Here is a 24,605-nt window from a genome sequence, read left to right as displayed (position 1 = left end):
AGAGAGAGAGAGAGAGAGAGAGAAAGTCCAATTAGGGGGAAAAAGAAAAAAAGAAAAAGTATTTGTATAATTTGAAATATGAAATGTGATCTGATTGGATTGTTAAAATGGAAAACTTAACAAAAATCATTATTAAAAAAATGTCTAGTTTTGCAATTTATGCCTGCACTGTAATTCACCATGGATTGAGAGGCACACCTACTGGCCTGACGTTGATTAGGCTACTTTTATATAAAATTGCCACCAGAAATATTTAGGGAAGGGGTGGTGAAAAAGACCCCTATTGTGTCCACGTCCACGTAGGGCTGGGAAAGATTTCTGCTTGAAGCCTTGGAGTGCTCCTGCCAGGCAGGGCTGACAATAGTGAGCTAGGAGGGTCAAAAGTATGACTTGGCCTTAGGCAGCAGATGCCATTTTTATTCCTGAATGAGGGACATCTCAGACAAAGGTGGGGAACCTCAGGTCCGAGGGCTAAATGCAGCCTCAGGCTTCTCTGACCCCCGCTCTCCCCAGGCCACATACCTCATCAGCCCTGCTTCATACCCTCCCTGAATGTTTTTAGCTTGCTTGAATGGGTCCTTCAGACGCCTCCAATGTCTGGAGAGGGATGGGTGCAGAAACTATCCTACAACAGAACAATAAAATGTTCATTCTCTGTTTTTCCTCTGGCCCTGTCCACAACTGGCATGTGACCCCCTCAGTAGGTTGCCCAGGTGCCAATGGGCTGCAGAATGGCTGAGCTCACTTAAAAAATCCCCATTGTGCATGGACACAGATGGCAAGGCAAAAGTACTGATTTATGTTTAGCCTGATGGGTGCACCGCACTGTCATGGCAGACGCAATCTGAATCGCCCCAGTGCCTACAGATTTCGGGGGAAAATCCCCAATTCAATGGAAACTTTTTTGCAGTAGAAATTTGCAGGACATATATACTGTACAGGTGTGGGATACACATGCCACCAATGTTGTTAGTAGGATTTTTTCCCCAGTCATACAACTGTAGAGTTGGAAGGGACCACAAGGGCCATCTAGTCCCACCGCCTCCAAATGCAGGAATCTTTGACCCAATGTGGGGCTCAAACCCATGACCCTGAGATTAAGAGTCTCATGCTCTAACAGCTAGGCTATCCCTGCATTGAACAGCAGGGTGTTTTGTGTGCAATGGCTTATGATATTCTGCATAATGGAGGCGGCGGGGTTCTTATCTCCTCCTTGCAGCCATTTGGAACACATTTGAGCCCAGCATGGAGGCCAGGCTCATTCTTATAATGCTAAAACCAAGGTTTAGCATGACTGAATACAGTCTGTCCACTATTAAATTAGGAAAAAGGAATATGAAAAAGCCAAAAACTTTTTAATATGTTTCTTATTTGCAGTAAAAATGCTAAGTATCTTTCAAAAGCACGATTGTCACATGAAATCCATTACATTTCATTGTTATAAAAGCAGTCTTTTAAAAAGGTGTTTGATTATAAATTTAGTGAATACAGGATCTACACACTATTCTCCAATAGGAACTTTACTAAGCCGCTGGAAAGGGGCCAAACATTCAAGAGAAAAGCGGATTACAAGAATCAAAGAAAGCCCCACAGTCAGCCCAAGAAAAGCAAGCAATATTGTCAACTACATTGTTGCCATTCTGAGCAGTTACTTAGAAATAAGTTCTACTGGGTAATTTGTGGCACATGAACTTTGATGCAAATAGGTTTTTTTTGTATAAAAGCCTCGATTGTCTTCTTAATTATCATACTTTTTAAAAATTTTAACATGTTTAGAAGATACACCTTTGTAAGTTTTCATTTTAAAAAATTGCAAATAAGGCCAGAGATTAACTGCAGTCACTTTAATATTGTTTCATCAAACATTTTAAATCTGCATAAAACAGACAAAAATATAAAATTCCAAACACATGCTTTTATATTGGCTGGTATGCTTAGTTATATTGCTATTCAAAACATTTCAGTTTAAAATAAAATATACATCTCTTGGACAATAATAATATCAAATGTCAAAAGACACATAAAATGCCAAACCACAGAACTTGTTATGTCCCAGCTATGGACTATTACTAAAAGCGATTTTTACAGCTGCTGCTAGATTTGGTAACATAGCTCTTACCAGTTTCATACTCCATATACAATATTTACAAAAAATAAATTATATTGCTTTACATAAAACATTTTGAGAAGTGTTGCAAAAGCTTTAGCATTTAAGTTTGGCAAAATCAGACTCTCTTAATCAAATAAACCCATTTTTAAAAAATAACCAAGACATACAAATTGTTCCTAGCAGTAGGAAGGTGAAATTGGAAGGCTGCTATTGAAAGGGAAGACACTTATCCAGGCTTCCTAATACTGACCTATCCATAAAACCAAGAGGCAAAATAGGTAGGATTTGTTGCAAAAAGTGGGCAGGTCCTCTTGGGGGGGGGAAAAAAGACATAGCCAAACCAACAGTGGACAGCAAAGCTGTAATCTTAGGGCCGGGCCAGCCATTAGGTGGGGTGATGCCGCCACATCAGGGTGGAAGCCCCGCCACCTCCACCATTGGGGGAGAAGCAATGCCAGCACTGCAAAATCTTACTGGAAATCAGCATTGATGCTTCTGCACCAGTGTGTGTGGGGGCACAGACAGCCTCAAGCAACAAAATAGGATATGCCGCCCCCATGTCATCATGCAATGTGGCTAGAACTTTACTGAAAAGCCCAAGCTCCCACTGCTGGGTAGACTTTTTTCAACGTTGAGAGATAAGTGAAGAATTAATAAAGTTGTATCCTATTACCAGAGGAGCCATAATAGAAGGCACAGAAGAAGAAAATCACTCAGTGCAGTAGAATATACTGCAGCGTACAGTAGGGATGGGGAATCTATGACCCTCCAAAACTCTGTGACTACAACTTTCATCCTGGATCACTGTTTTTACTGGAGTTGGAGTCCAACAACATCTGGAGAAGAACAGGTTCTTCATCTCTAATACAGGCTGCATGGGGGAAACATAGCAAGTAGTTAAAGCTGCAAATTCCTGCTTGTTTCAGAAAGGTGGCCTTGTAGTAAAAGTATTCATTAACCTTCCAGCAGAAGTGTGCGCATCTTGGTCCATATGCAACATGTTTTAGATGCTCTCAATCTGACCAAAACAAAACCCATGCGAGGATAGGACCCTGCATACTCATAGATACAGCATTAGATGAAGTGCTCTTAACCAACCTGGTGCCAACTACAACTCGCATCAGCCCCAGCTTCATGAAGACTGCTATAAATTGTAGGAGAACCTCAACTTTCAATAGCCTTGCATACTTTTAATATTGGACCCATAAAGTTCATTTGTTTCCTCATGCCCCCCTACCATTGTAGAAGTACTGAATCATATAAATCAAATCCAAATCAACAGCAGCTTAAAGCAAGTTAAATGTGTTTCCTAATTAATCAATCACATAACATCTGTGCAATTGCTCATGTTTGTGAGAGGGGGGAGTACCTCTTCCCCCCGCATGTCCCCTCCCCCAGACTCTCCACCTTCTATGCATTGGAGGGTGAATATATGCATCAGGAAGCCGCCCCACTGTAAAAGTTCCCCCTCCAACACATGGAAAGCAGAGGGATCAGGTGATACAGACACATCAGAGAACTCAGAAATGGCATGAAAGGGTTTCAAGCAGCCTTTCTCAACCTGTGGGTCCCCAGATGTTGTTGAGCTACAACTCCCATCACCCCTAGCTAGAGCTCAGGGATGATGGGAGTTGTAGTCCAACAACATCCGGGGACCCACAGGTTGAGAACCGCTGGATAGTGCTGGATTAATAAGATAGGCTTCTTTAGGCTACTGCTTGTACCCGTGAGAGCTCCTGAGAGCTCCACTGAATTCAGTGGGACTTACTTCTGAGTAGGCATGACTAGAATGGGGAGGTACGTCATATAGAAAAGTAAGATCCAGTATCCAAAAGGTCATGGAATTCCAGGAGTCTAATAAGGCTTTAGACTTAAGTTTCTTGAAAACAGTTCCCAGAGCTTAATGACAAAGTGTTCTAGGGGCAAAATAGAAATGAAATGGGAGATGAATGACAACAATCACCTATGCTTGCTTTATATCCAAGAACTCCATGTGGCTGGTTTGAAGTTCAGAGATGTTGTTTCTTACTCTCCTGCATCCCATGAAGCTTGTATCAGCTTTATTGTGGGGCAAGGGTGGGGGGATAAACTGCAGGAAAGGTCTAAACGCAGCCTCCTAGAGCACCACTTTCCCAATTTTAAAAGCAAGACCCAAAACATCACATGATCTTCTATATCACATCTACTCCAAACTCTAACAGAAGTTTCTAAAGCAGCAGTATGAACAGTTCAAAGACAAAAAATAAGTATTGCAAACCCCTTGGAAGAAACCGAGCACCACTTTTGAGTTCCCACTCAGGGAGATCAGTATCATGGAAATAAATTGTGAAATTATATACTTTCTAGCTACTAGAAAATCTGAAAATAAAATGAAGGGACTGTAATCCATGAATGAGATTACATTAATAAATTCTGAAGTAATTGGCATGTTAACTGCAGAAGTACAGCAGAACCTTAAACTTAATTGCATGAAAGCAAGTCAAAAGTGAATTCATTGAAATGGGTTTCCAAGCGGATCTACAATTACTTTTATGTTTTAGTTAAGGTATATTGTCAACTCTTTAGAAAAGCAGATACTTATAACTCTCCAATTAAAAAAATGAAAGCAAACCTATTGAAATGGATTCTTTTTTTAAATAAACAATCATTTGGAACTCCTAAAATTGGTTTACTTTTCACAGTAAATGCCCCAATTTATTTTTATTTCCATCAGTGACCTTCCACACTGTATGTATGCATAACAAAGAACTTAATTCAACTTCTGTCCCATTTACATGCTATACTTCTGGTAAAGAAAGCACTATAAGAACCAGTGATTCCCAAGGGAATTTTCACAGATAAATACAATACAAAAACAATAATTGTTTTTCAATAAAATTTAAGAGTCTTTAATTGAGGTGCAAGAACTGCTTCATAAATTCGTAGGTGGTGAAGGCGACAGCCTGTGAAGGAATACACCGAATATAATTCAGGGATAATCCTCTGTATAATCCTCTTCGTATTCCATGATTTCCATAAACATACTTCAGTGTCTGTACCATTGTACTAGAAACAGAAAAGAGTAGATTTTAATATACTTAAAATGAAAGCTTTATTATTCACTTTCAATAATGGTTTAAAAATCTAGAAACTACTACACAATATTTGAATTTTACAAACTGGTTACTAAAAATTGCTACAAAATGTTTTCACTCATGTAGCACAGGAAATTGGACTTGGGGGAAAAAGCAAGGTGGTTGTTAAAAGGAGGGTGCAAAACTTTGTCAAGTTGCGGATTAGGTCTCTTTGTTAACATATGGAAAGGACATAAGAAATATAGCATGCAGAAAAGGTACAAATATTTGTTGCTTTAGGTTGAAAATCCAACCGTCCCACACCTCCTACTTACGAACTAGGACACAATCCACCATAACAAGCAACACAATCCACCAGGAAGTCTCCCGGAAAAGTTACACGGAAATTAGTAAAAATTACATAGAGCACTACCCAAAAATGTAAAATTTCTGGAAAATTTGGAGTCATGAGGAAAATGTTTATTCCCTTAGGAAGTCTATGCAATATTCATTTTCTTATCTGACCTGTACTGTAACAAAATGCATTATTTATAAAGTAATAAACCAGTAAGATTGTTGTATTTGGCATATTTATGAAATTTACAGAGCAATTCTATCAATGCTTCCTCAGATCCAGTTATCTTAGTGGAGCTCACTCCCAGGTAAATGCATACTGTATAGGGTTGCAACCTCAAAAAGCATAACTGCCTTAGTTTTGTAGCAGGCTGTTTCTTGTCAGCAATTTAGAGAGAGAGATAAAAACAGGAGATGAGAAATAGTCTATGGGAAGTCCAGGGCCTTCACACCCACATCAATCAATCAATCAATCAATCAATCATTTTCCACAAAACATCCTGAAGCAATTTAACAATAAAAACATATTTTAAAAGTTCAAGTCTGATAATGAGTAGGACAAAAATCACCAAAGGCTTGTTGAGGACTCTAGCCATAATGCATCAAGAAGTCTTCATTTTTAATTTGTGGCCTGTGGTCAGAGCTGCTATTCTGCAACCCCAGAATACATACTAGACCAGTCATTTGTGGCAGCCACTTCTCCTTACATCACAGTTGAACTGCCTCTGATATGCACAACATAATGAACTGTAATGAACATTTTGGAGCGGTGGAAATGCAATGGGAAGCCTGTTTTAGGACTGTATCACTTTAAACGGCAGATGGGATTTGATTGAAGGGACTGAATCTCAATTCTATGTGCAGGTTATATGGAAGAACCAACCAGCATTTCGGAAGGCTGGCTAAGGCGAGAATTCTTCCTGACATGCCAGTTGTGTATGGAGACGCCACCAACTGTTATGTGAATGAATCCCCACCTGTAGTCTGAAGGGACACAGTCCAGAAACTGGCTTACACCTCTTTCATCTGCTGTTTTTGAAAACCTGGGTCCACTATGGTTCATATAGTGACACAGCCTATTAAAAACTGACAAAACCCCATCTCTACATCAGGGATAAGAAGTGACGGAAGGAAACTGATGCATTAGATCATACACTGAGAACAAATCTCTACCCACTTTTTTTGAATGTACCACTGTAGAAATTTGCCAAAATGCATCCTTGGCTGGTATAAATTTCGTAACTTTGCAAATAATATGTATCTTTTAACCAAAGGACAAGAAAAGGATGCTAAAATTGTAAAGAGCTATTATAAAGTAGCAGAATAAGATATCAGTTTTCAATTTAATTTAAGGCACTAAACTAAACTTACAGGCACTTTTCGGACTCCGGAAGTATTGCTCCCAACTGCATTCGTCTACGTGTTACATCAAGAGGATATCTGGGAAGAAAAAGATGGGTTTTCCCCAAAAAACAAGCTCTTTGTGTTGAACTTACATTATTTTGTTGTTTGTTTTTCTTTGTGTGTTGTTGCTTTTTCTTTGTGTGTATTGTCTGATTTTTGTTGTTCAATAAATTAAAAATTAAAAAAAACCCCACAGTGCTGCAAGTATTTGCACAATGAAGTACAGTTAAAGGAAATTCATATGAGAAATAAGAACTGTGTGGAACATATGATGGTGTCTTATACTAAATCAGATCGTTAGTCCACCTATCCCAGTATTAACATATTTACTCGAATGTAATGCACACCTTTTTTGGCCAAGTTACATCACGAAAATTAGGGTGCACATTAGATTTGATGGTGCATTTACATTCGCCAGCAAATAATTTTTTGGTTTCAAGGTTTTGAAAATTGAGATGCGCATTAGATTTGATGGCACATTAGATTCGTGTAAATACAGTATCTACTCTGACTAGAATCAGCTGTTCTAGGTCTCAGGCAAAGGTATTACCTAGTTCCAATGTCGAAGATCTCCCACACATTTTTTTTAGAAAGGAGATGCTGAGGATAGAGCCTATGATTTTTTGCATGTTAAGCACAAACTGTTTTTACAGAACTATGAACTTCTTTACATTAGGGTTTCCTTTACAAGAAAATAGGAGGTTCAAGTTTATGCTACTTAAAGTTATCAGAAAAATAAACACAAAAAATCAAACAAATATGTATTCAGTTTCATAGAAATATAATCTCTGAAGCTAAACATGGTTTGTGTAAAAACAAGGTTTAAGGCTCAATACCACATTTGCACTGGATGAAGTAAACAGAAAAAGGCCACAATCCAGCCCAATTTAAGCATTTAAATCCCTCGTATTCAGCTCTCTCAACGAAAGCACATGCTTACACCTCCTTTACTGACACCATAGTAACTAACTTTGTCCCAACAAAGTCCCAATATTTTAAAGGACAAAAAAATGTAACATACCTGCCCATCACACAACTTAACATATTATATGTGAAAAGGAGATGCCAGGGGGAAAATAATGGAACTCACTGGCATCAAGTTGTGTGGAACACCTTTGCAGCTCATTTTTTAAAAATTTCTGACTTATAATACTTAAAGCAGCATCTAAAATTCTTAACACCCTGTACTGCCAGTGTGGTTTAGCAGTTACTGTTACATAAGAGCCAGATTCAAATCCTCACTCAGCCATGAAGCTCATTGGGTGGCCTTGGGTCAGTCATTAATTCTCAGCCTAGCCTACCACACAGGGCTGTTGTGAGGATAAAATGGGGAGAGAACTGTTATTTATGCTACCATGAGCTCCTTGGAAAAAAAGGAATGATAGGTCAGGATACAGAGAAATGTGTTTTAATTTTCTCACTCTAATACTTAAACTGAGAAAATTAAAATACATTTTAATGTGAATGCCAGCCTATGTAATTCATAAATACTATATTGGAAAAACATTTATTGTATGTTACAATACATATTTACTGTGCAATCCTAAACATTTCTACTCAGAAATAAGTCCCACTGAGTTCAATAGGGCTTACTCCTAGGCAATTGGGAATAGGATTGTAGCCTTATTAAGGTTTGTTTTACTTTCTCATGTTTAAAGTTGGATTTTAAAAACCCTTCCTTGGAAAACAACATGTTCTAGGGGTCTAGCTTTTTAGTTTTTTATTATATTTGTACACTGCTCTTACATGGGACTTCTAGTCATTGATCAAGTGCAGATAGGCTTGGCTTAGCAAATTGGTAGTATGAGGTACTCCAACCATTCTCTGATCCTCCCTGAGGTTTAATTTGACAACTATACAAGATATTATAACTCACATTATCACTGCTGTATAAAGATTATGATTTTCCAACTTCCAGCTGGAATAGTACAGTTTTACTAAATTGACAGAGAAAGCAGTTGCCTAATGGACTGCACTCTTATCAATAAACAGACTGATCAGTTCAAATGTTTTTGAAGGAAGTCATAATGAATAAAAGCTATGGCTAGGTCTACAACTCAAGAGTTGCAGCCTTCAAAAACTTTTGCAGAATACAATATGCTGTCAGCAGCATCTATCATCAGCAGCAACAGCAGCAGCCTAAGGTTCCACGGTGGATTACAACAATTTAAGATACATTACAAAAAACAGTTGGAAACCTTAAAAATGCAATCACAAAACATAGGGCGAGACCTGAAAATAGGTATCTCTGGTGTCAAATGCCATAATATACTGTTCTTTACTATTAAAGTATGAAAGTTTCTTTTTGCCTGGGGCATTATTGCCCCATTTTAAATTGAGCAATAGGCTTTCTTCCCATACAGCAAAGGTGTGGCTGATGCCTTAGATTATGACGAAATTAAAATTTCATGATTTCCAAGGTAGGAATTTTGTTTACTTACAATACTAATGCAAGCTATCCTAACAATTCAGTGCAGTAAAATACTAGAAAAACTTACGATATTGTCTGTGCTATTGCTCCAGCTATGCCACCACACAGCAAATTTACATGAGTTTTCAAAACTAAGACATCAGGATTATCTAAGCAAGGCTTCCCAAGCAGGGTAGGCGCTTGGGCAAGTCCCACACTCTTTAAGGTACCAAAGGTAAAAAATGAGAAACCTGAAAGGGAAAAATGTAACTTTAATGGAAACCTGAAAGGGAAAAATGTAACTTTAATGGAAACAATACCACAACAAGCTACATAAACAACAAAGGCACAATCCAACCAAAGGTTAAGCACAGTTAAAACTCATATATATATATAAAGGAGTGTAGAGCTTGCACCAAGCTCTTTCCTCATGGAGGAAAAAAAATCAATGATACTATCAAAGCTTTCCAAACTGTGTCACAACACCAGTGTGTTGGCTGTAGTGTGTAGTTATGTCACGTGAACGCTCCCCGTGCTCCTCCCGGGGCTGGAAAGGGGTGAGTTTAACCTCTGGTTTGCTAGTAAAACTGTGTTACTGTGTCATGAAAAGTCTGTCACCAACATGAAAAGTCTGGAAAGCTCTGGCTTAGTCATAGCTGAGTCATATCTTCTCTGTTTGAGGATAGTCACATTGTGAAATTGTTGTCAAGTATGTATTGAAGAACCAATCTTTGTTTTTGTTTATCACTTGCATCTGACACCAGCGCCGTAATCTGGCACAAAGTATCCGGGATGTGGGAATTATGTTGGGTTGTGTATTTTCAGAGTTTTAATTGGGGTGTGAGGTGCACCAGGCACCACAGTTCCTATGGTGCTTTGGAGAGACCTTGAGGCATGCCTCAAAGTAGCACCTCAGGAACCGAAGCAGGTACAGTGGTACCTCGGGTTACATACGCTTCAGGTTACAGACTCCGCTAACCCAGAAATAGTACCTCGGGTTAAGAACTTTGCTTCAGGATGAGAACAGAAATCGGGCGGGGGCGGCATGGCAGCAGCAGGAAGCCCCATTAGCTAAAGTGGTGCTTCAGGTTAAGAACAGTTTCAGGTTAAGAACAGACCTCTGGAACAAATTAAGTACTTAACCAGATGTACCACTGTAAATGTGTGTGTGAGGACAGGGTGAGGACAGGGAAAGAGAGAGAGAGAGAGAGAGAGAGAGAGAGAGAGAGAGAGAGAGAGAGAGAGAGAAGGAAGAAGCATGTGTGTATGGAAGAAGGAAACCACGTGCATATACAGAAGCAGGGGGCCAAACATGGAGGAAGAAGCTTGATGGTGAATAGGAGAGGGCAAGAATGGGTAACTATGGGCTGAGAAACTTTGCAGGGGAGTAGTTGTGGTAAATGAAATAGCAAGCAGAAGGAAGGTTGGTAAGCTCTGGGTAAAGGGAACCAGTCTGAGAGAGAGTTAAGGGGGGAGCACAGGAGGTTGTCTATGGGTAATTTGCACAGTGGAAAGTCAGAAAGAGGTGCTATACTAAGCAACAGAGTAGGTAAGGTCCCTACCTGCCAGAAATTAAGAAGGGTGACAGGAACCCTGAACCAGAATGAAAAATAAATAGGTGCCTAAGGATGAGAAGAGTTCTATCTTTCCTTTGGAAGAGTGAGGGGCTCAGCAGGAGGATCTAATGATAAGAACCAGGCTGGGGTTCTTGAAGGCACTTAGTACTGATAGGCAGGTGAGAAAAACTTCACACGGGTGTTATGGGGAAGAGTTAAAATGCTTCTGGAAAGGAAATGAATATGTAAATGCCATGCTACCCCTTTCAGTCTATTCCAGGTGCAGTGAAACATGTATTGATATTAGAAAACTACCTTCCCCACTACAAATGAAATATAAAAGTGATAGGAGATACTCAAAATCAACACCAGCAGTCAAGACAAAGGGCAACAGGAACCGTACAATTGGTTTCAGAACTGAGGAATATACAAGTGCAGATAGACTGGTGCAAAAACAACCCTTATAAATACAGTGGTGCCTCGCAAGACGAAATTAATTCGTTCCGCGAGTTTTGTCGTCTTGCGATTTTTTTCGTCTTGCGAAGCACGGTGTCGGGAAAGTTTTGGAAAAGCTTCAAAAATCACCAAAGTCTTTAAAAACCTCAAAAAAGGCTACCACACCGCGTGCTATGAGTTGCTCCTCGAAGTCAAGTGGCAACTGTATTAACGGTGTTAAGAAAAAGGAAACAAACTTGCAAGACGTTTCCGTCTTGCGAAGCAAGCCCATAGGGAAAATCGTCTTGTGAAGCAGCTCAAAAAACAAAAAACCCTTTCGTCTAGCGAGTTTTTTGTCTTGCGAGGCATTCGTCTTGCGAGGTACCACTGTACTAGAATGCATAGTGGAATAGATGTCAAGAACACCGTTTAAAATTCAAAGAAAAAAAGAGACTCCATGTGGCTATAAGAATGCTTATTTCCATTTTTGTTAACAGTCTGTAATAGTTGTTTACTTTACCAGTGATTTTGTGCTTATGCAGATCTTTCAGACTGTTAGGACAACTAAGGACAGTCAGTAGAGCATTTTATAGATGGCTCTCAGTGTACATCTGTACTAGTTGGGGGGCACGTTCCACAAACAAGTCACTATAATTATATAATAAATTCCTGGCAACAACCTTCTCTGCTGGTATCTACGCAAATCCTAGCACCACTAAACATGTGCAATTTTTATTTTAACAGCAGCAATGTGAACAGTTTTGCGAATCAAAATTAAACACCAAGAGGTTCACTGGGAAAGACTCTCATTCAAGTTCAACTCACCTGCATATGGAGCCATTCCTACAACTGTTGGCGTAAGCCCTCGATAAAATCCTTGCAAACCACCTTCCTTTTGGAGTAAGCCAATGATGAAAAGAACAATCAAACAACAAATATTTAATTGCACTGAGTACAAAGTGCACATATACATTAGATTAGAGCGATGTTTTGCACATGTAAATGAAATCAGTCTTTTCCTTTTGGTCAGGTTTTTTTTTTAAAGGTGTCTCTTTATAAGCAAATTTTGTGATCTGATCCAAACTTTCAGGGACAAACCCAGTTGTGGATCTCAGAATGATGGGGGTGGAGTTGCTCCTAGAGGTACACAGGTATACATGTTTATTAAGCATATATGCACCTAGTTTAGTGCTCTGAGGAGGCCTCACTGCTCTGAAACTCTCTCCCAAAAAGACAAAACTGTGTCTTCTATTGTACTTCCAAAGAGTTGATGACTTAAGAGTATGCTTTTTTTTTTTTTTTACTATTGCATGCTCTTGTTCTGTCTGTTTTGTCGATTTCGCTGTTTACTGGGAATGGTTTTATTTGTTACTATGATTTAGGGTGCATTCTAGGGCACAGCCACACAAGAAGGCTGACAGATAATCGTTAACATCTAAAATATAAATGTTTCTATTGTTTTATTTTGTGAACCACTATCAAATCTCAGGAGCAGTATCATTTTCAAAACTGTATTTTTCACTCTGCCACTCTTCTCCCAATATGCAGCTATCAACATCTGCCCACAAACAGCAGAACAGAGTGAGAGATGTTTTTTTAAAAAATTGTCAGCCTCAGAAACCAGCAACACAATAGCACTAAAACAAAAGAGATAAACAAGCTACCTTTGTATAAATGGTCTTGAATGCATGAATAATTCCAGTGTATGTGTGATCCCCTTTTACTTGGAATGCCAGACGTGCTCTCACCATGTCAAGAGGGTAAGTGCAAATTACTGCAGTTATACCTTCAAAACAAAAAACACACAAATACGACCTGAACTGGGCAACACAGTTGTGACATGCCAATATCAAGAACATCACTAACAGAAAAACACAAAGGGTCCTTTAAATAGAGGGTGATTTTTTAAAACTCAACCTTGTTTTCACATTTAGAGGACTTGTACTTTCATGCTTATAAGTAACTTCTCTAAAGAGTTGGGAACACAGATAATTTTTATGCAAGTAATATGCTAAAGTCAGGGAGGCTGCACACAGGAATCAATGACGTCATGCAGAACTTTAAGGAATCAGTTAAGTCACAGACACTCTGGTTAAGAACTAAGCTGCTTCCTTAAAATCACTGCAACTTAGAAAAAAAGGAATGACACTTTTAAAATGTGCATGTTTCTTACGCTTAAACTAGCACACTATCCCCACCCCACCCCAGGAAATGAAGCCAGCGTAAGCACATGTGTTTGGTACTTTTTCCTGCTTTTGCATTTGGAAGGCTTAAATCCCTTTGTTCTCAAAATGCCTGGGATGAAGGGCACTTGTGTTTTGAATAGCTGAAATCATGTTTTCCCCTCTGCTTCAGTCTAGTTGTTTTTTCCTTAAAGGAGACTAAGGCAATTATCCACCAATGAAGAGTTACTACCAAGATTTGAATTACACAAGACTCAGGAAATCCAGGGTGGAAAGTTTTCCCCATAATGTTTATCTTTGCTACTTCGAAAAGACGCATTACAACAGACTTTTCTTGGCATTCCCCCCCCCCCCCATAGCCTTGATGCAAAGGAATTTCCCCCCCTAGTGCTAGAAGGATGACTATGGGAGGGGGTAATTTTATGTGCCTTTGTTTCTCAATTTGTGCCTTTGCTTCTCAATTTGTTTTGTGTTAATTTATGCACTGTGACTTGCTTTCATTTTTAACTGACTAGAGTCTAGAAATTAATTATTATAATTGTTAAGAGTGAATTTCTGTTTATTATTTGCTGATATTTAATTTTATTTTATTGTGTAGTATTATATTCTAATGGGTTACTGAATATTACTTTATTTGATACAAGTCTATTTTAAAGTTATGTTTAATTCTGACTTTTTTTATTGGATCAGGTTGTTAATAAGTTGTGCGATCTTTGTTTCTTCAGCTTGTAAACCAACTTGTGTATAGTAATAAAGAAAGGCAGTATACAAATTAAAAGTGAAATGAAATGAAACAAGAACAATGGAAGTTTTCACAAGTTTTCTCTGCATTTCTAGTGCTCAAACTACATTGGTGTTAGCACCACTAATACAAAACCTAAAATTCACATTCAGATTGCACATTTCAGTGTGTTTTCATTCTTCCTTCCATATTAATATTATCCAGCCCACTCTTGCATTATACCTAAAAATGTGAACATTTCTTACATAATACATTAGAACTCCATCTGCACTAGATGTGCCCTGCCAGCTACACCAGGAAAGGTGTTATTGCTACCCCATAATCTCTTGGCAGTGAATTTCCCTTTCTATTTCCTTCTCCTTTTTATTTCTCTCTCTTACCCCTCTCTATTCCTCGGCTTACACATAAATTTCAGAGACCATAAATATGTAGTTCCTTGTGAAATTATTTCCACGTGTTGCAGTTTTGTGTACTGTATGTAGAGGGAAAAGATGCTCTAACCAACTATTTCAATCCATGAGGATTATGAGGTAGTTAAAATAGACCTCAGGAGCATTTACCTTGTTATGATGCCTAACAAACTATAATTGGGGTGGGGAGATATTTCTCCCTGTTTAATACTAGCATTCAAGAATACCCAAATGAAATTGATTAGCAATGGACTTGGGAAAGACAAAATCCAAGTATTTCATCATGCAAGACATCCTAAATGGCTTTTTAAAAAGGGGGCTATACAAATGTGGAATTATGACTGGCTAATAGCTAGGGTAAGCAAAAATGCAACCATGACCCTCTGACTATCCAAAGGTGAAGAACACATGGCTTCTTCTCAGAAGCACATAGGTGGCTACCACTGGAAAGGAATTCTGACTATATACTTGTGTATGCCCTGCTTGCTACAGCCATCAGGAAAGAGTGGGAGAGCATGTAAACCACAGCTTTCTTGTTCAGAAAGTTTTATAGCCACTTCTGATCATGCAGATGGATTTGGATGCTGTTAGGAGACTCTTAATCTCAAGGTTCGAGCACCACGTGGATAAAGGGATTCCTGCACTGCAGGCGTTTGGACTAGATGACCATCGTAGTCCCTTCCAACTCTACAACTCTATGATTCTATTATCTATTTTATTAACTTTAACTGATTAAAGACAACAGCCTTTAGCTTGGACTTTGATTACTAAACCACAATTTAAAGACTGGCAAGCAAAACGAAAGAATAGTTAAGTATACATAAGACGGAAATACCTGCCATGGATCCAGCCATTAACCGGTGAATATGCCCAGAAATGCCAAGCTTCTGCTTTATCATCTATGAAAAGATCAAATTTATAGAGTGAAAAAACAATAATCCTTCAGCACACTTTAAGTGAGCTTCACTGGTCAGTAGATTGAAAACAAACACAAATGGTTTAATGCTTCTGACTACATTTTAAATAACAGCCTCAACACTACTTTAATATATTTCTTATTTAATTTATATCCCACCCTTCCTCCCAAAGGCAACAACGGTGGCAAAACAACACTATATTTATTTTATTTTAAGGTATTTATATACAACTGATATCTTAATAAACTATTTTAATGTTGGTTTATGTTATAGCAATGCCAGTTCTTGCTGTCTGACAGTACTAGTCTTATTTTTATTTTATTGGTTTTATTTCAGCAATGCATAAACAACTGCCAGTTTCCTGTAGTGCTAGGATTTGTCATACACTTGCTTTCTTTCCATAGATCAGAAGTTGTTTCAGGCCTGGGAGAGCCTTTTGAAATCAAAGAATCTTGCAGGCACCACAAAGTACCCATTACACAGAAAAGCTGGCAATGCTCAGACATCCCTCCCATTGTCAAAACCAAACAAACAAACCCAGGCAAAACACCTGAACCACCTCAAAAAAAGAAATCAAACAAGAAAGCAGGCAACACCCCCACAGCAGACAATCCTCCCATTTAAACAAACAAGGGAAAAAAGTCTCCAAACCCTTAATTAAAAAATGAGAGACGTAAGAGACTTGGCAGTTACCAAGGGGGCATCTGATGGGCACCACTTTGGGGGATCCAATTTTTTTGCAATGTCTTACAAAAGAAAAGTTTTGATTAAGGTGAACACAGCATATCAAATATAGGGGGATGCATCATATCCTTCGACAGCTAATTGTCTTTGTTTTTTTTCTTTTGCTACTTAGGAGTTCTTTTGGTATGTTTGAAAAATGTGTTGCAATTCTGCAAACCTCAGGATTCCCCTCCACCCCACCCCTCGTTTCAGTACTAAGTTCCTAAGTGCACCAATAGCAGTGATTCCATATCCCCAATGGCTGGGGAAAGCCTTCATCGATCTATAGCAGAGGTTTTCAACCTTTTTGGGTCCACGGCTCCCTTGACCAACTACATTATTTCTGCGGCACCCCTGTGGGGCTCAGGAGCCCAGTTATGTCACCCCTTGCCTGCAGAGCTAGCAGCCTCTCACCCCTTTTCAAACACCCTCCCTTGTGGAGTGTTCCCTCAGCCTCCTCTCCTCTCCCCCCCCCCCCTCCTTGGAGGTTCTCTGGGCAGCTGCTGTCCCTGGTCTCTGAGCTGACACCCTTCCCCGCCGCCCCAAATCGAGGTGCTTCCCAGAGGCACCATGCAGCACCCCTAACCATCATTCAAGGCACCCCAGGGTGCCACAGCACACTAGTTGAAAACCACTGATCTACAGAAAGAGAAGCAGCCTGGAGCTCTCCAGGTGCAGAGAATTCCAAAGGGTAAACACCACTAAAGAAAAGGCTGTGCTGTATCTCAAACACTACTCTTACGCATGCTGTTATCCATTTTATACCATATGTAAGCATTTGGAATACAGTGGTGCCCCGCAAGACGAATACCTCGCAAGATGAAAAACTCACTAGACGAAAGGGTTTTCCGTTTTTTGAGTCGTTCCGCAAGACGAATTTCCCTATGGGCTTGCTTCGCAAGACGAAACGTCTTGCGAGTTCTTGCGAGTTTGTTTCCTTTTTCTTAAAGCCGCTAATAGCCGTGCTTCGCAAGACGAAAAAACCGCAAGACGAAGAGACTCGCGGAACGGATAAAATTCGTCTTGCGAGGCACCACTGTAAACCGTTATTTAGAAATCGGTACAGTGGTACCTTGGTTTATGAACTTAATCTGTTCCGGAAGACTGTTCTTAAACCAAAGCATTCTTAAACCAAGGTGTGCTTTCCCATAGCAGTGGGGGACTCAATTTACAAATGGAACACACTTAACAGGAAGCAAAACATGTTCTTATTCCAAGGCAAAGCTCACAAACCAAAACACCTACTTCCGGGTTTGCAGCATTCTTAAACCAAGTTGTTCATAAACTAAGCTGTTCTTAAACCAAGGTACCACTGTACTTGCATATTCCCCTGTTGCTCCATTTCATATCGAAGTCGGAAAGAGCCAACTTGTGCAGATTATGTGATTTACATACAAATACATATTTGACATTTTAATTATATATAGAATGAAATGTAAAATGATTTGCTTAAATAGATTACATATTTATAGGTCAATAAACGTCCATAACGTAGAGAGGTAACTGGTGTTAAGAAATTCAACAAGTTTTATGCAACTCATAATATATTTCAATTTATACAAGTGATGTCCGACCACAAAATGCTGTGGTATATCCTGAGGCCCCTAACAGGAGTGCTTTTTCTTGCCGCTCCTCCTTTAATTTCTCTTGCTGGGCTCAAGTTTATTTGGCCTCACTCAACCCATCATTACTGTTATACTGTTCAATTTTAGTTTTTAATTAGACTTGCAGAGGTAATAGTCTTGATGTTTACAGCATAAACATAAAAAACTCGAAGTAATTGCATTACTCAAATCACTCTTTTGGGGGGAAAGAAACAAGGCAACTGACAGTTATACATAATAAATATGTCAATCTATACATATTAACCAACCACAGATAGTATAGCTGACATCAGGGAAGTTAAATGCAGCTACCTTTTTATACTGGCCAAATGCTGTAAACTGAATTGCACCATATGGAAATATTCTAATCATCATTGCTCCATTTCCTTTATAGAATCCCAGGTAGCCCTCCTTTTTGGGAACAGCTCGCAATGTAGAGATCACGCCTGTGATGAATAAAGGATGAACACAAGAAGAAAATGATCAGACAACCAGCAGAAAGCGATAGCTAAACGATCCAACAAAGTACAAGAAGATTTTATCATAAGATAAACAGCATGTTCAGGAAGCTGGGCAGGAGGAATGATAGAAACAGGCTGAAAGAACCGAAAAGTGAAGAGAAATGGTGAGTGGACAAATGAGAAACTAAATCAAAATTTCTATTAACAACCCCCCAAAATAGTAACTGGAAGAAGAAATAAAAAGGGAAAGTCGGATCTCAAAACTCGGGAGGAAGGAAAAATGACATCTGATAATGGCATATAAACAGTGGAGGAGGACTTTGCTCACACAGTCTGAGCTGATATTTACTCAGCCTCACCTAATTTCTACAAACCATGCTGTGTTCAGGGACACATGTAGTTAGAATGTTTGCTAGTCTGCAACAAATACACCCTCAGCATGCTAGAATCAAATAAAAAGATTGCATTTTCATTCCACTTACCTTCCTACAGAAGATCCTGTTTTTAGTTTATGCACACAAGTGCTATATCAGATTTTCTTAGCAACATTCCCCATTCTCTCAGACACATACCAGACTAAACACCTGTTAAGGGAGTATTCACTAACTGCAGTTTCTATCAGCATATGTATTAAAAAATAGGGTTTGTTTTAATCTACTGATTTAAATGGGGCTCCTTTTTGGTTAATCAAAACATTTTAAAACTGATCTAACAAATTATAATAAACACAGAAGCATTCTTTTTTTGGGGGGTGGGGGGGCCTAAATTATACCATATTGGCAATTTGGACAAAGATCATATTAGGACTTCCTAATATACAGTGTCCTTAGAACTTCTTTCATCACATTGTGCTAAAACATTTACCAATTTCAGCTGAACTTGACAATCAAGTCAAAGTGTGTGCAAACTAAGAGTTTGCCTCTCTTCTCCCAATCTTACGCATAGCTACACGGAAATACCATATTTAATTGAGTATAATGTGTCATTGAATCTAATGCGCACCACAATTTTCAGAACCTTGAAACCAAAAAAAGTACCGTATTTTTCGCCCTATAGGACGCACTTTTTCCCCTCCAAAAATGAAGGGGAAATGTGTGTGCGTCCTATGGGGCGAATGCAGGCTTTCACTGAAGCCTGGAGAGCGAGAGGGGTCGGTGCGCACCGACCGCTCTCGCTCTCCAGGCTTCAGGAAGCTCTGCGCAACCCTCGGGAGACCGGCGCCACTTCACGCCCGCCTCCCGAGGGTTGTGCAGAACTGCCTGCAGTCCCGGTGCGAGCGCAGCTCTGCGCAGCCATCGGGAGCGGGCCACAAAGTCGCACCCGCCTCCCGATGGCTGCGCAGAGCTGCCTGCATTCCAAAGCCTTGGGAGACTGGCGCGACTTACCGCTGGCCTCCCTAGCCTTGCGGATAGCAGGCTGTTCTCAGGGCTGGGATTGAGGGAAGCTTGGGCTTCCCCCGCGCCAGCCCCGTGCCTGGGGGGAAAATAATTTTTTTTCTTTATTCCCCCCCCCAAAAAAAAAGTAGGTGCGCCCTATGGGGCGAAAAATACGGTATTTGCTGGCGAATGTAAATGTGCCACCACATCTAATGAGCACTTAATTTTCTCAACGTGATTTGGCCAAAAAAGGTGCACATTAGATTCAAGTAAATACGGTATGTTCACTCCTTGGTGAGTAAAATAACTCAAACTCAATGGGATTTTCCAACATCCATATGAGGTCAGTGACAATGTGCAGTTGGAGAGGAGAATGAGTGAAGTCCCCACAGCTGAGGGCCTCAGACAAGGCTACTGGTAATCATACTAAGCTAATGTTGATTCTGTCATACAAAATGGGGGAACAAATGAGAGTAGCTTAACCTTAAAATATGGCATCATGAACATCTCCCCCATGCTTTTAAGAATGATCTGAAATTTTATTGGGTTTACTGGCTTCCATTCACTGTGCATCAGAATACAGGAGTCAAATTATACCTTCAATTTTTGGATTTTCAAACACTAGCATCTGTTACCAGACTGCAGCCTGACCTAAAGTGGATTGCAATAGCAGAACTAGCACCATGGGTGTAGGCAAGAGTGGGTAGGATTTTCCCCCACCCACCCCCCTAGCAGAAGCCTGCCCCCCATAATGTACTCTTTTGGGGGGTATTTTTATCTATGATTTCCCCCCCAAATTCAACCACTTTAGGGGGTGATCTCCTTAAAAAAACAAAAACTCAACTTTGGCTGCTGCCCCCCAACAAAAATCCTGGCTATGCGCATGACTAGCACCATAAAAAAATATATGGAGAATCATGAAGAAGTGAGTCTCCAAATTCATGTTTACGCTAAATGTGGGTTTCAGCTCTGAAAAGAATTCCTGGCAACATTAATTTTAAAGAAAGTCGGCCATTTTTATAAGGTGCTGCCAGTGACCATGTAAGGCCCAGCCAATTGATGTGTGATCACTGACACATGGGTCAGAACGGAGGAGTAAGGGAAACGGGCATAACGGGGGCGGAGTGGGGGGTAACAGGGCAGGGTGCACTTATATGTGCTACATGACACATGGGGAGGGAGAATGGAACCCCCGCACAAAATGGTCACTGCCTGTATATCTAACCTGTGGAGAAAAAAACAGTATCAACCCTATCTTTCAAATTCAAGGTTTGCAAAATTTAACTTTGAAATCTCATTGAAAAGCACAGGGATTAAAGACAAATTTGCCTCCAAATGCTGTATTTGCTGACAATATTGCAGTAAATTGAAAATGAAATATACTTCCCTTACAAATACAAGAATGCAAAATACACGAAAACTGTCTTACCAAGATTTTTGTAATGACGATTATGGGCTTGTAACAAAATCTTTACTCGATCCAATGGCGCAATGGTTGTTTTGGCACAGCATCCCGCAACACCTTTCAGAGACAAAAATGAACAACTCTGTTTGCTGACTGCCAAATGTTACAGCATGTCAAACATTCAGCAAGTTATTTTTAAAGTTTTATCTTTTCAAGGTTCATCCCATACCTGAAAAGCATGGCCTCCCTCACTCAGTGGGCATTATCTTCACTGGCAAAGTAGTCATGTTATGCAATCTATGCACAAGGTTTCCCATTCTGTTCCATTTTCTTTTAGCAACATAAAGCTGATTCATTATACTATATATGCTGATGTTCATTTCCAGGAATGCCTCACCTTATGGTGGAGATTCTGTTTCCTAATATCTCCTCCAAGTTGTGAAAAACCTAACACTCCTGGTCATATGAAAACAATAAGGAATCTTATAAAACCTTAACAACAGTGTTTGCTACAACAGGACTACTCTTTTGAAATATGGGCATGTGATTCAGCAGACAGAGAACCCATTATAGGTAGTGTACTTATTTATTTAATTTATTGCAAGTATAGAGGTATCTTTGCCAAGTAGATCAAGGCATCAAATACTTTTTCATAAGGCTCACCAACTCCAGCCCTTCCAAATCAATCACTAAATATTGGTACAGCTCAGCAGTAATTTTGGATCAGCTCTTTTATAGTATCTTCTTCTGTTAAAGGTCCACCTCCCACAAAGAAGTTGTATCAAGATGTTAACTCTCAACCATCACCATACCACCGAGCCTTATGCAGCATCTGTGCTGTATCATTCAACTTCCAAGTCAGATCAACTACAAATGATACAAAAGCTCGCAAGCAGTTTAGGATGCAATACAGTGGTACCTCCAGTTATTCTTTCCTTACCACTTTACAACTGTCATTTAAATAACCTTTGAACGTCAGGTCTTTCAAGATTAGGGGGGGAAAGCAAGCTGCTGTCTTATGCTTATTGTTGATTCTGCTTACAATTAATCTGATAACAGTTATTAAGCAGGGTTCAAGATGTTTGCCTGTAGTACATTATGTCTCTTTCTTACCTAGGGAACAGATACAGGTATGCATGTCAAGTTCTTAGGAAATAGACACTATCTTTCAGAGTTTCATTAAGTCTGCCGTATCAGCTCGGTTCGATCTACTATTTATACCAAGAAAGCTCGGGGCGGAAGGAGGACTCGGGGCAAAGCAGAGCAGAATCCGACCCCGGGACAGGTGTCGTGGCTATAAGTATAGCTTCTCCTTCAAGGAACAAGCTCCGCCTCGGTTCTCAACTCTACAGTAGGCAGCCTTGAAGAGCGACGAGAGCCTAACGGAGTCAAGGGCAACGCGGTGGGCGCGTGTAAGCAAAAAACCCAAGACGAGCGTATCGTGGGAATTCCACGGATCAGAGTTAAAGGGATTCCGAGCTTCCCTCGAAAAGGGAAAACGCAGCCGGGCGTCCAAAAACATTGATTTTTCTTTTTGTTTGGGGGGGGGGGGTGTCGTGCGAGCACCAAGCGACCGCCGGCCCCCTCGCCTCGCCACCCCTGCCCACCAAATAAAGAGGATTGTTCCGTGTTTACCTCCGGCGAGGAGCGAGCGGAGCCAGTAGAAGTCCCTCCGCGCGGGCGACGAAGGCAGGCGGGCGCTGGGCCCCGCCGCCGCCGCCGCCGCCTCCGTAGCCATCGGGCCGTGCTGGGTCCCTCGCAAGCGCAGCGGCAGGAGGAGGAAGGGGAAGAGGGAGACGCGGCTGGGCTCGGCCAGCACCCAGCGCCTTCAGCACATGCTGCCGGGCTGGCTCTGCCTCCGCCCAGCCCGGCTGAGAGGCGGGGCTCGGCCGCGGACGCCGAGAAAGGAGAGGAGGAGAAAGGGAAAGAGACGGGCCTCCTCGTACAGGCTCCTCTATCGGAGGCCTTGCAAGCCGGGGAGGAGCGTCTTCTCCCGCGCCCCGGGCATGGTGCGGGGGCCACGGCCTCCGGGAGCTGCTCGGCCAGGCCCGCGGCGGCGCCCCGTGATCGCGTCAGGAGGCGGCGGGAGAAGCTCGCTCGGCAGCCGGCGGCGGCGCGTCTCCTCCCACCGGCCTCCTCGGCTCCCTTTTCCCCGCCCGCTCCAACTGAGGAGGCCGGCTGTGTAGCTTCAGGGGAAGTGGGAAGGGAGAGCGGCCAGGCGTCCCCGAATGGGCCTCAGGGGGAGGTCGAGTGGGAAAGGGACCCCGAGGGTCATCCAGTCCAGCCCACTTGCAGTGCAAGGAAGATCCTGCGGTTGAGAAGGGCGCGCATATATGCGCCTTCTTTTCTGGTGTTCCGCCGCCCCCTCTTCTCCCCCAACAGCCCCACGTTATAAAAGGTCTTTGTGCTATTCTGCTCTTTGCATGAAAAGAGTTTTCAGCTAAGTCAGCACGCCAAGCAGCTCGCTATCATGCCTTCCAACAGTTGGCAGATCTGAGTACAAAAAAGTGCACAGAGTACTAAAAAAAAAGGAAAAAGCCTGCCTCCCTTTAACATCTTCCCTTAATGAATAATTTCCTGATTACATTATAGTTGTTTTTGTTTTTATTATGTATTTGTGGTTTTATATCTTGAATTTATTCTGTGAACCGCCCTGAGACCCCCCTGGTATAGGCCTGTATATAATTCAATTAATAATAATAATTATAATTAATAAAGGTGTTGTCTAGTGTGGATTCTGAAGCTATATATAAGGGGTGAGGTGGAACACCCTGTCACCATCACCTTTGCATTTCATTACTTTGTTTAAAAAAATTCTTTAACTTTTCACTGTGATGTAAAACTACTCTTTTTTTGGAATCTATTTATTTATGCCCCTTCAAAAAGCCATTATGAAAGAGGTAGAGATAAAGGCTGTCCACACATTACCATTCATTCCAGCTCCAGTGTGCTCCCACCACTGGTACATTTGTCTTTGTTTAGCCACAATCCATGCATATTTTTCTGTTTCTTTATAAATACTTGTATTTGGTGCACTTTCCCTCAAACCAGCTTCCATCCAGTTTGAAAACGTAAGCCACAAGCCGAGATGTGTACATTTGAGACAGCCATTGTGCATGGGCAGATGACAGCTCTATTGAACAGGAGGGACAGGGGACATGGAGATACAGGTCAGGTAATGTGCATCAAATGAAGATGTCCCCACTCTCTCTCTGCTGTGTACAGCAATCTTTAAAATATTTGAAACACAGTGGAGGAAATTAGTTTGCTGCATTTTAAGCTGCTAATGTGTGCATAGCCAAAGATTAGATAGCTAAAATGCAGTTTGAGCCATGCCATACAAATCTCCAAATTCAAAGTGAACAAATAAAAGATTGTGGCAATTAACACTTTAAAACAGTAAAGACATTTCAGTATTTACACTGGTGTTCCTTGTAAGGGATAGGTAAAACTTATAGGGGA

The 24,605-nt window shown here is 40.7% G+C and overlaps 1 protein-coding gene across 1 annotated transcript; it reads right to left on the bottom strand.

Moving 5' to 3' along the window:
• Window positions 1-1,829: 1,829 nt before the first annotated feature.
• On the bottom strand, window positions 1,830-23,497 carry SLC25A16 (solute carrier family 25 member 16). Its single transcript, XM_028729439.2, has 9 exons — window positions 22,779-23,497; window positions 21,168-21,260; window positions 18,214-18,347; window positions 15,493-15,556; window positions 12,987-13,108; window positions 12,148-12,214; window positions 9,420-9,582; window positions 6,889-6,957; window positions 1,830-5,155 (listed from the first exon to the last, which is right to left on the bottom strand). The coding sequence occupies exons 1-9, from the start codon at window positions 22,879-22,881 to the stop codon at window positions 4,999-5,001; spliced, it is 972 nt and encodes a 323-aa protein (XP_028585272.2). The 5' UTR covers window positions 22,882-23,497; the 3' UTR covers window positions 1,830-4,998.
• Window positions 23,498-24,605: the final 1,108 nt, after the last annotated feature.

The sequence above is a fragment of the Podarcis muralis genome, chromosome 6 (assembly GCF_964188315.1).
Source record: "Podarcis muralis chromosome 6, rPodMur119.hap1.1, whole genome shotgun sequence".
NCBI classification, from domain to species: Eukaryota; Metazoa; Chordata; class Lepidosauria; order Squamata; family Lacertidae; genus Podarcis; species Podarcis muralis.
This window is presented reverse-complemented; position numbering and strand designations above follow the sequence as displayed.

Bases quoted from the DNA above. Each gene is read 5' to 3' on its own strand.
- SLC25A16 (XM_028729439.2), bottom strand. From the start codon at position 22,881: ATGGCTACGGAGGCGGCGGCGGCGGCGGCGGGGCCCAGCGCCCGCCTG. The intron at 15,557-18,213 runs GTAGCTGCATTT...ATCTTTTCATAG, and splicing joins CATTTGGCCAGTATAAAAAG to ATGATAAAGCAGAAGCTTGG. The intron at 12,215-12,986 runs GTAGCTTGTTTA...TTACTCCAAAAG, and splicing joins TCAAGACCATTTATACAAAG to GAAGGTGGTTTGCAAGGATT.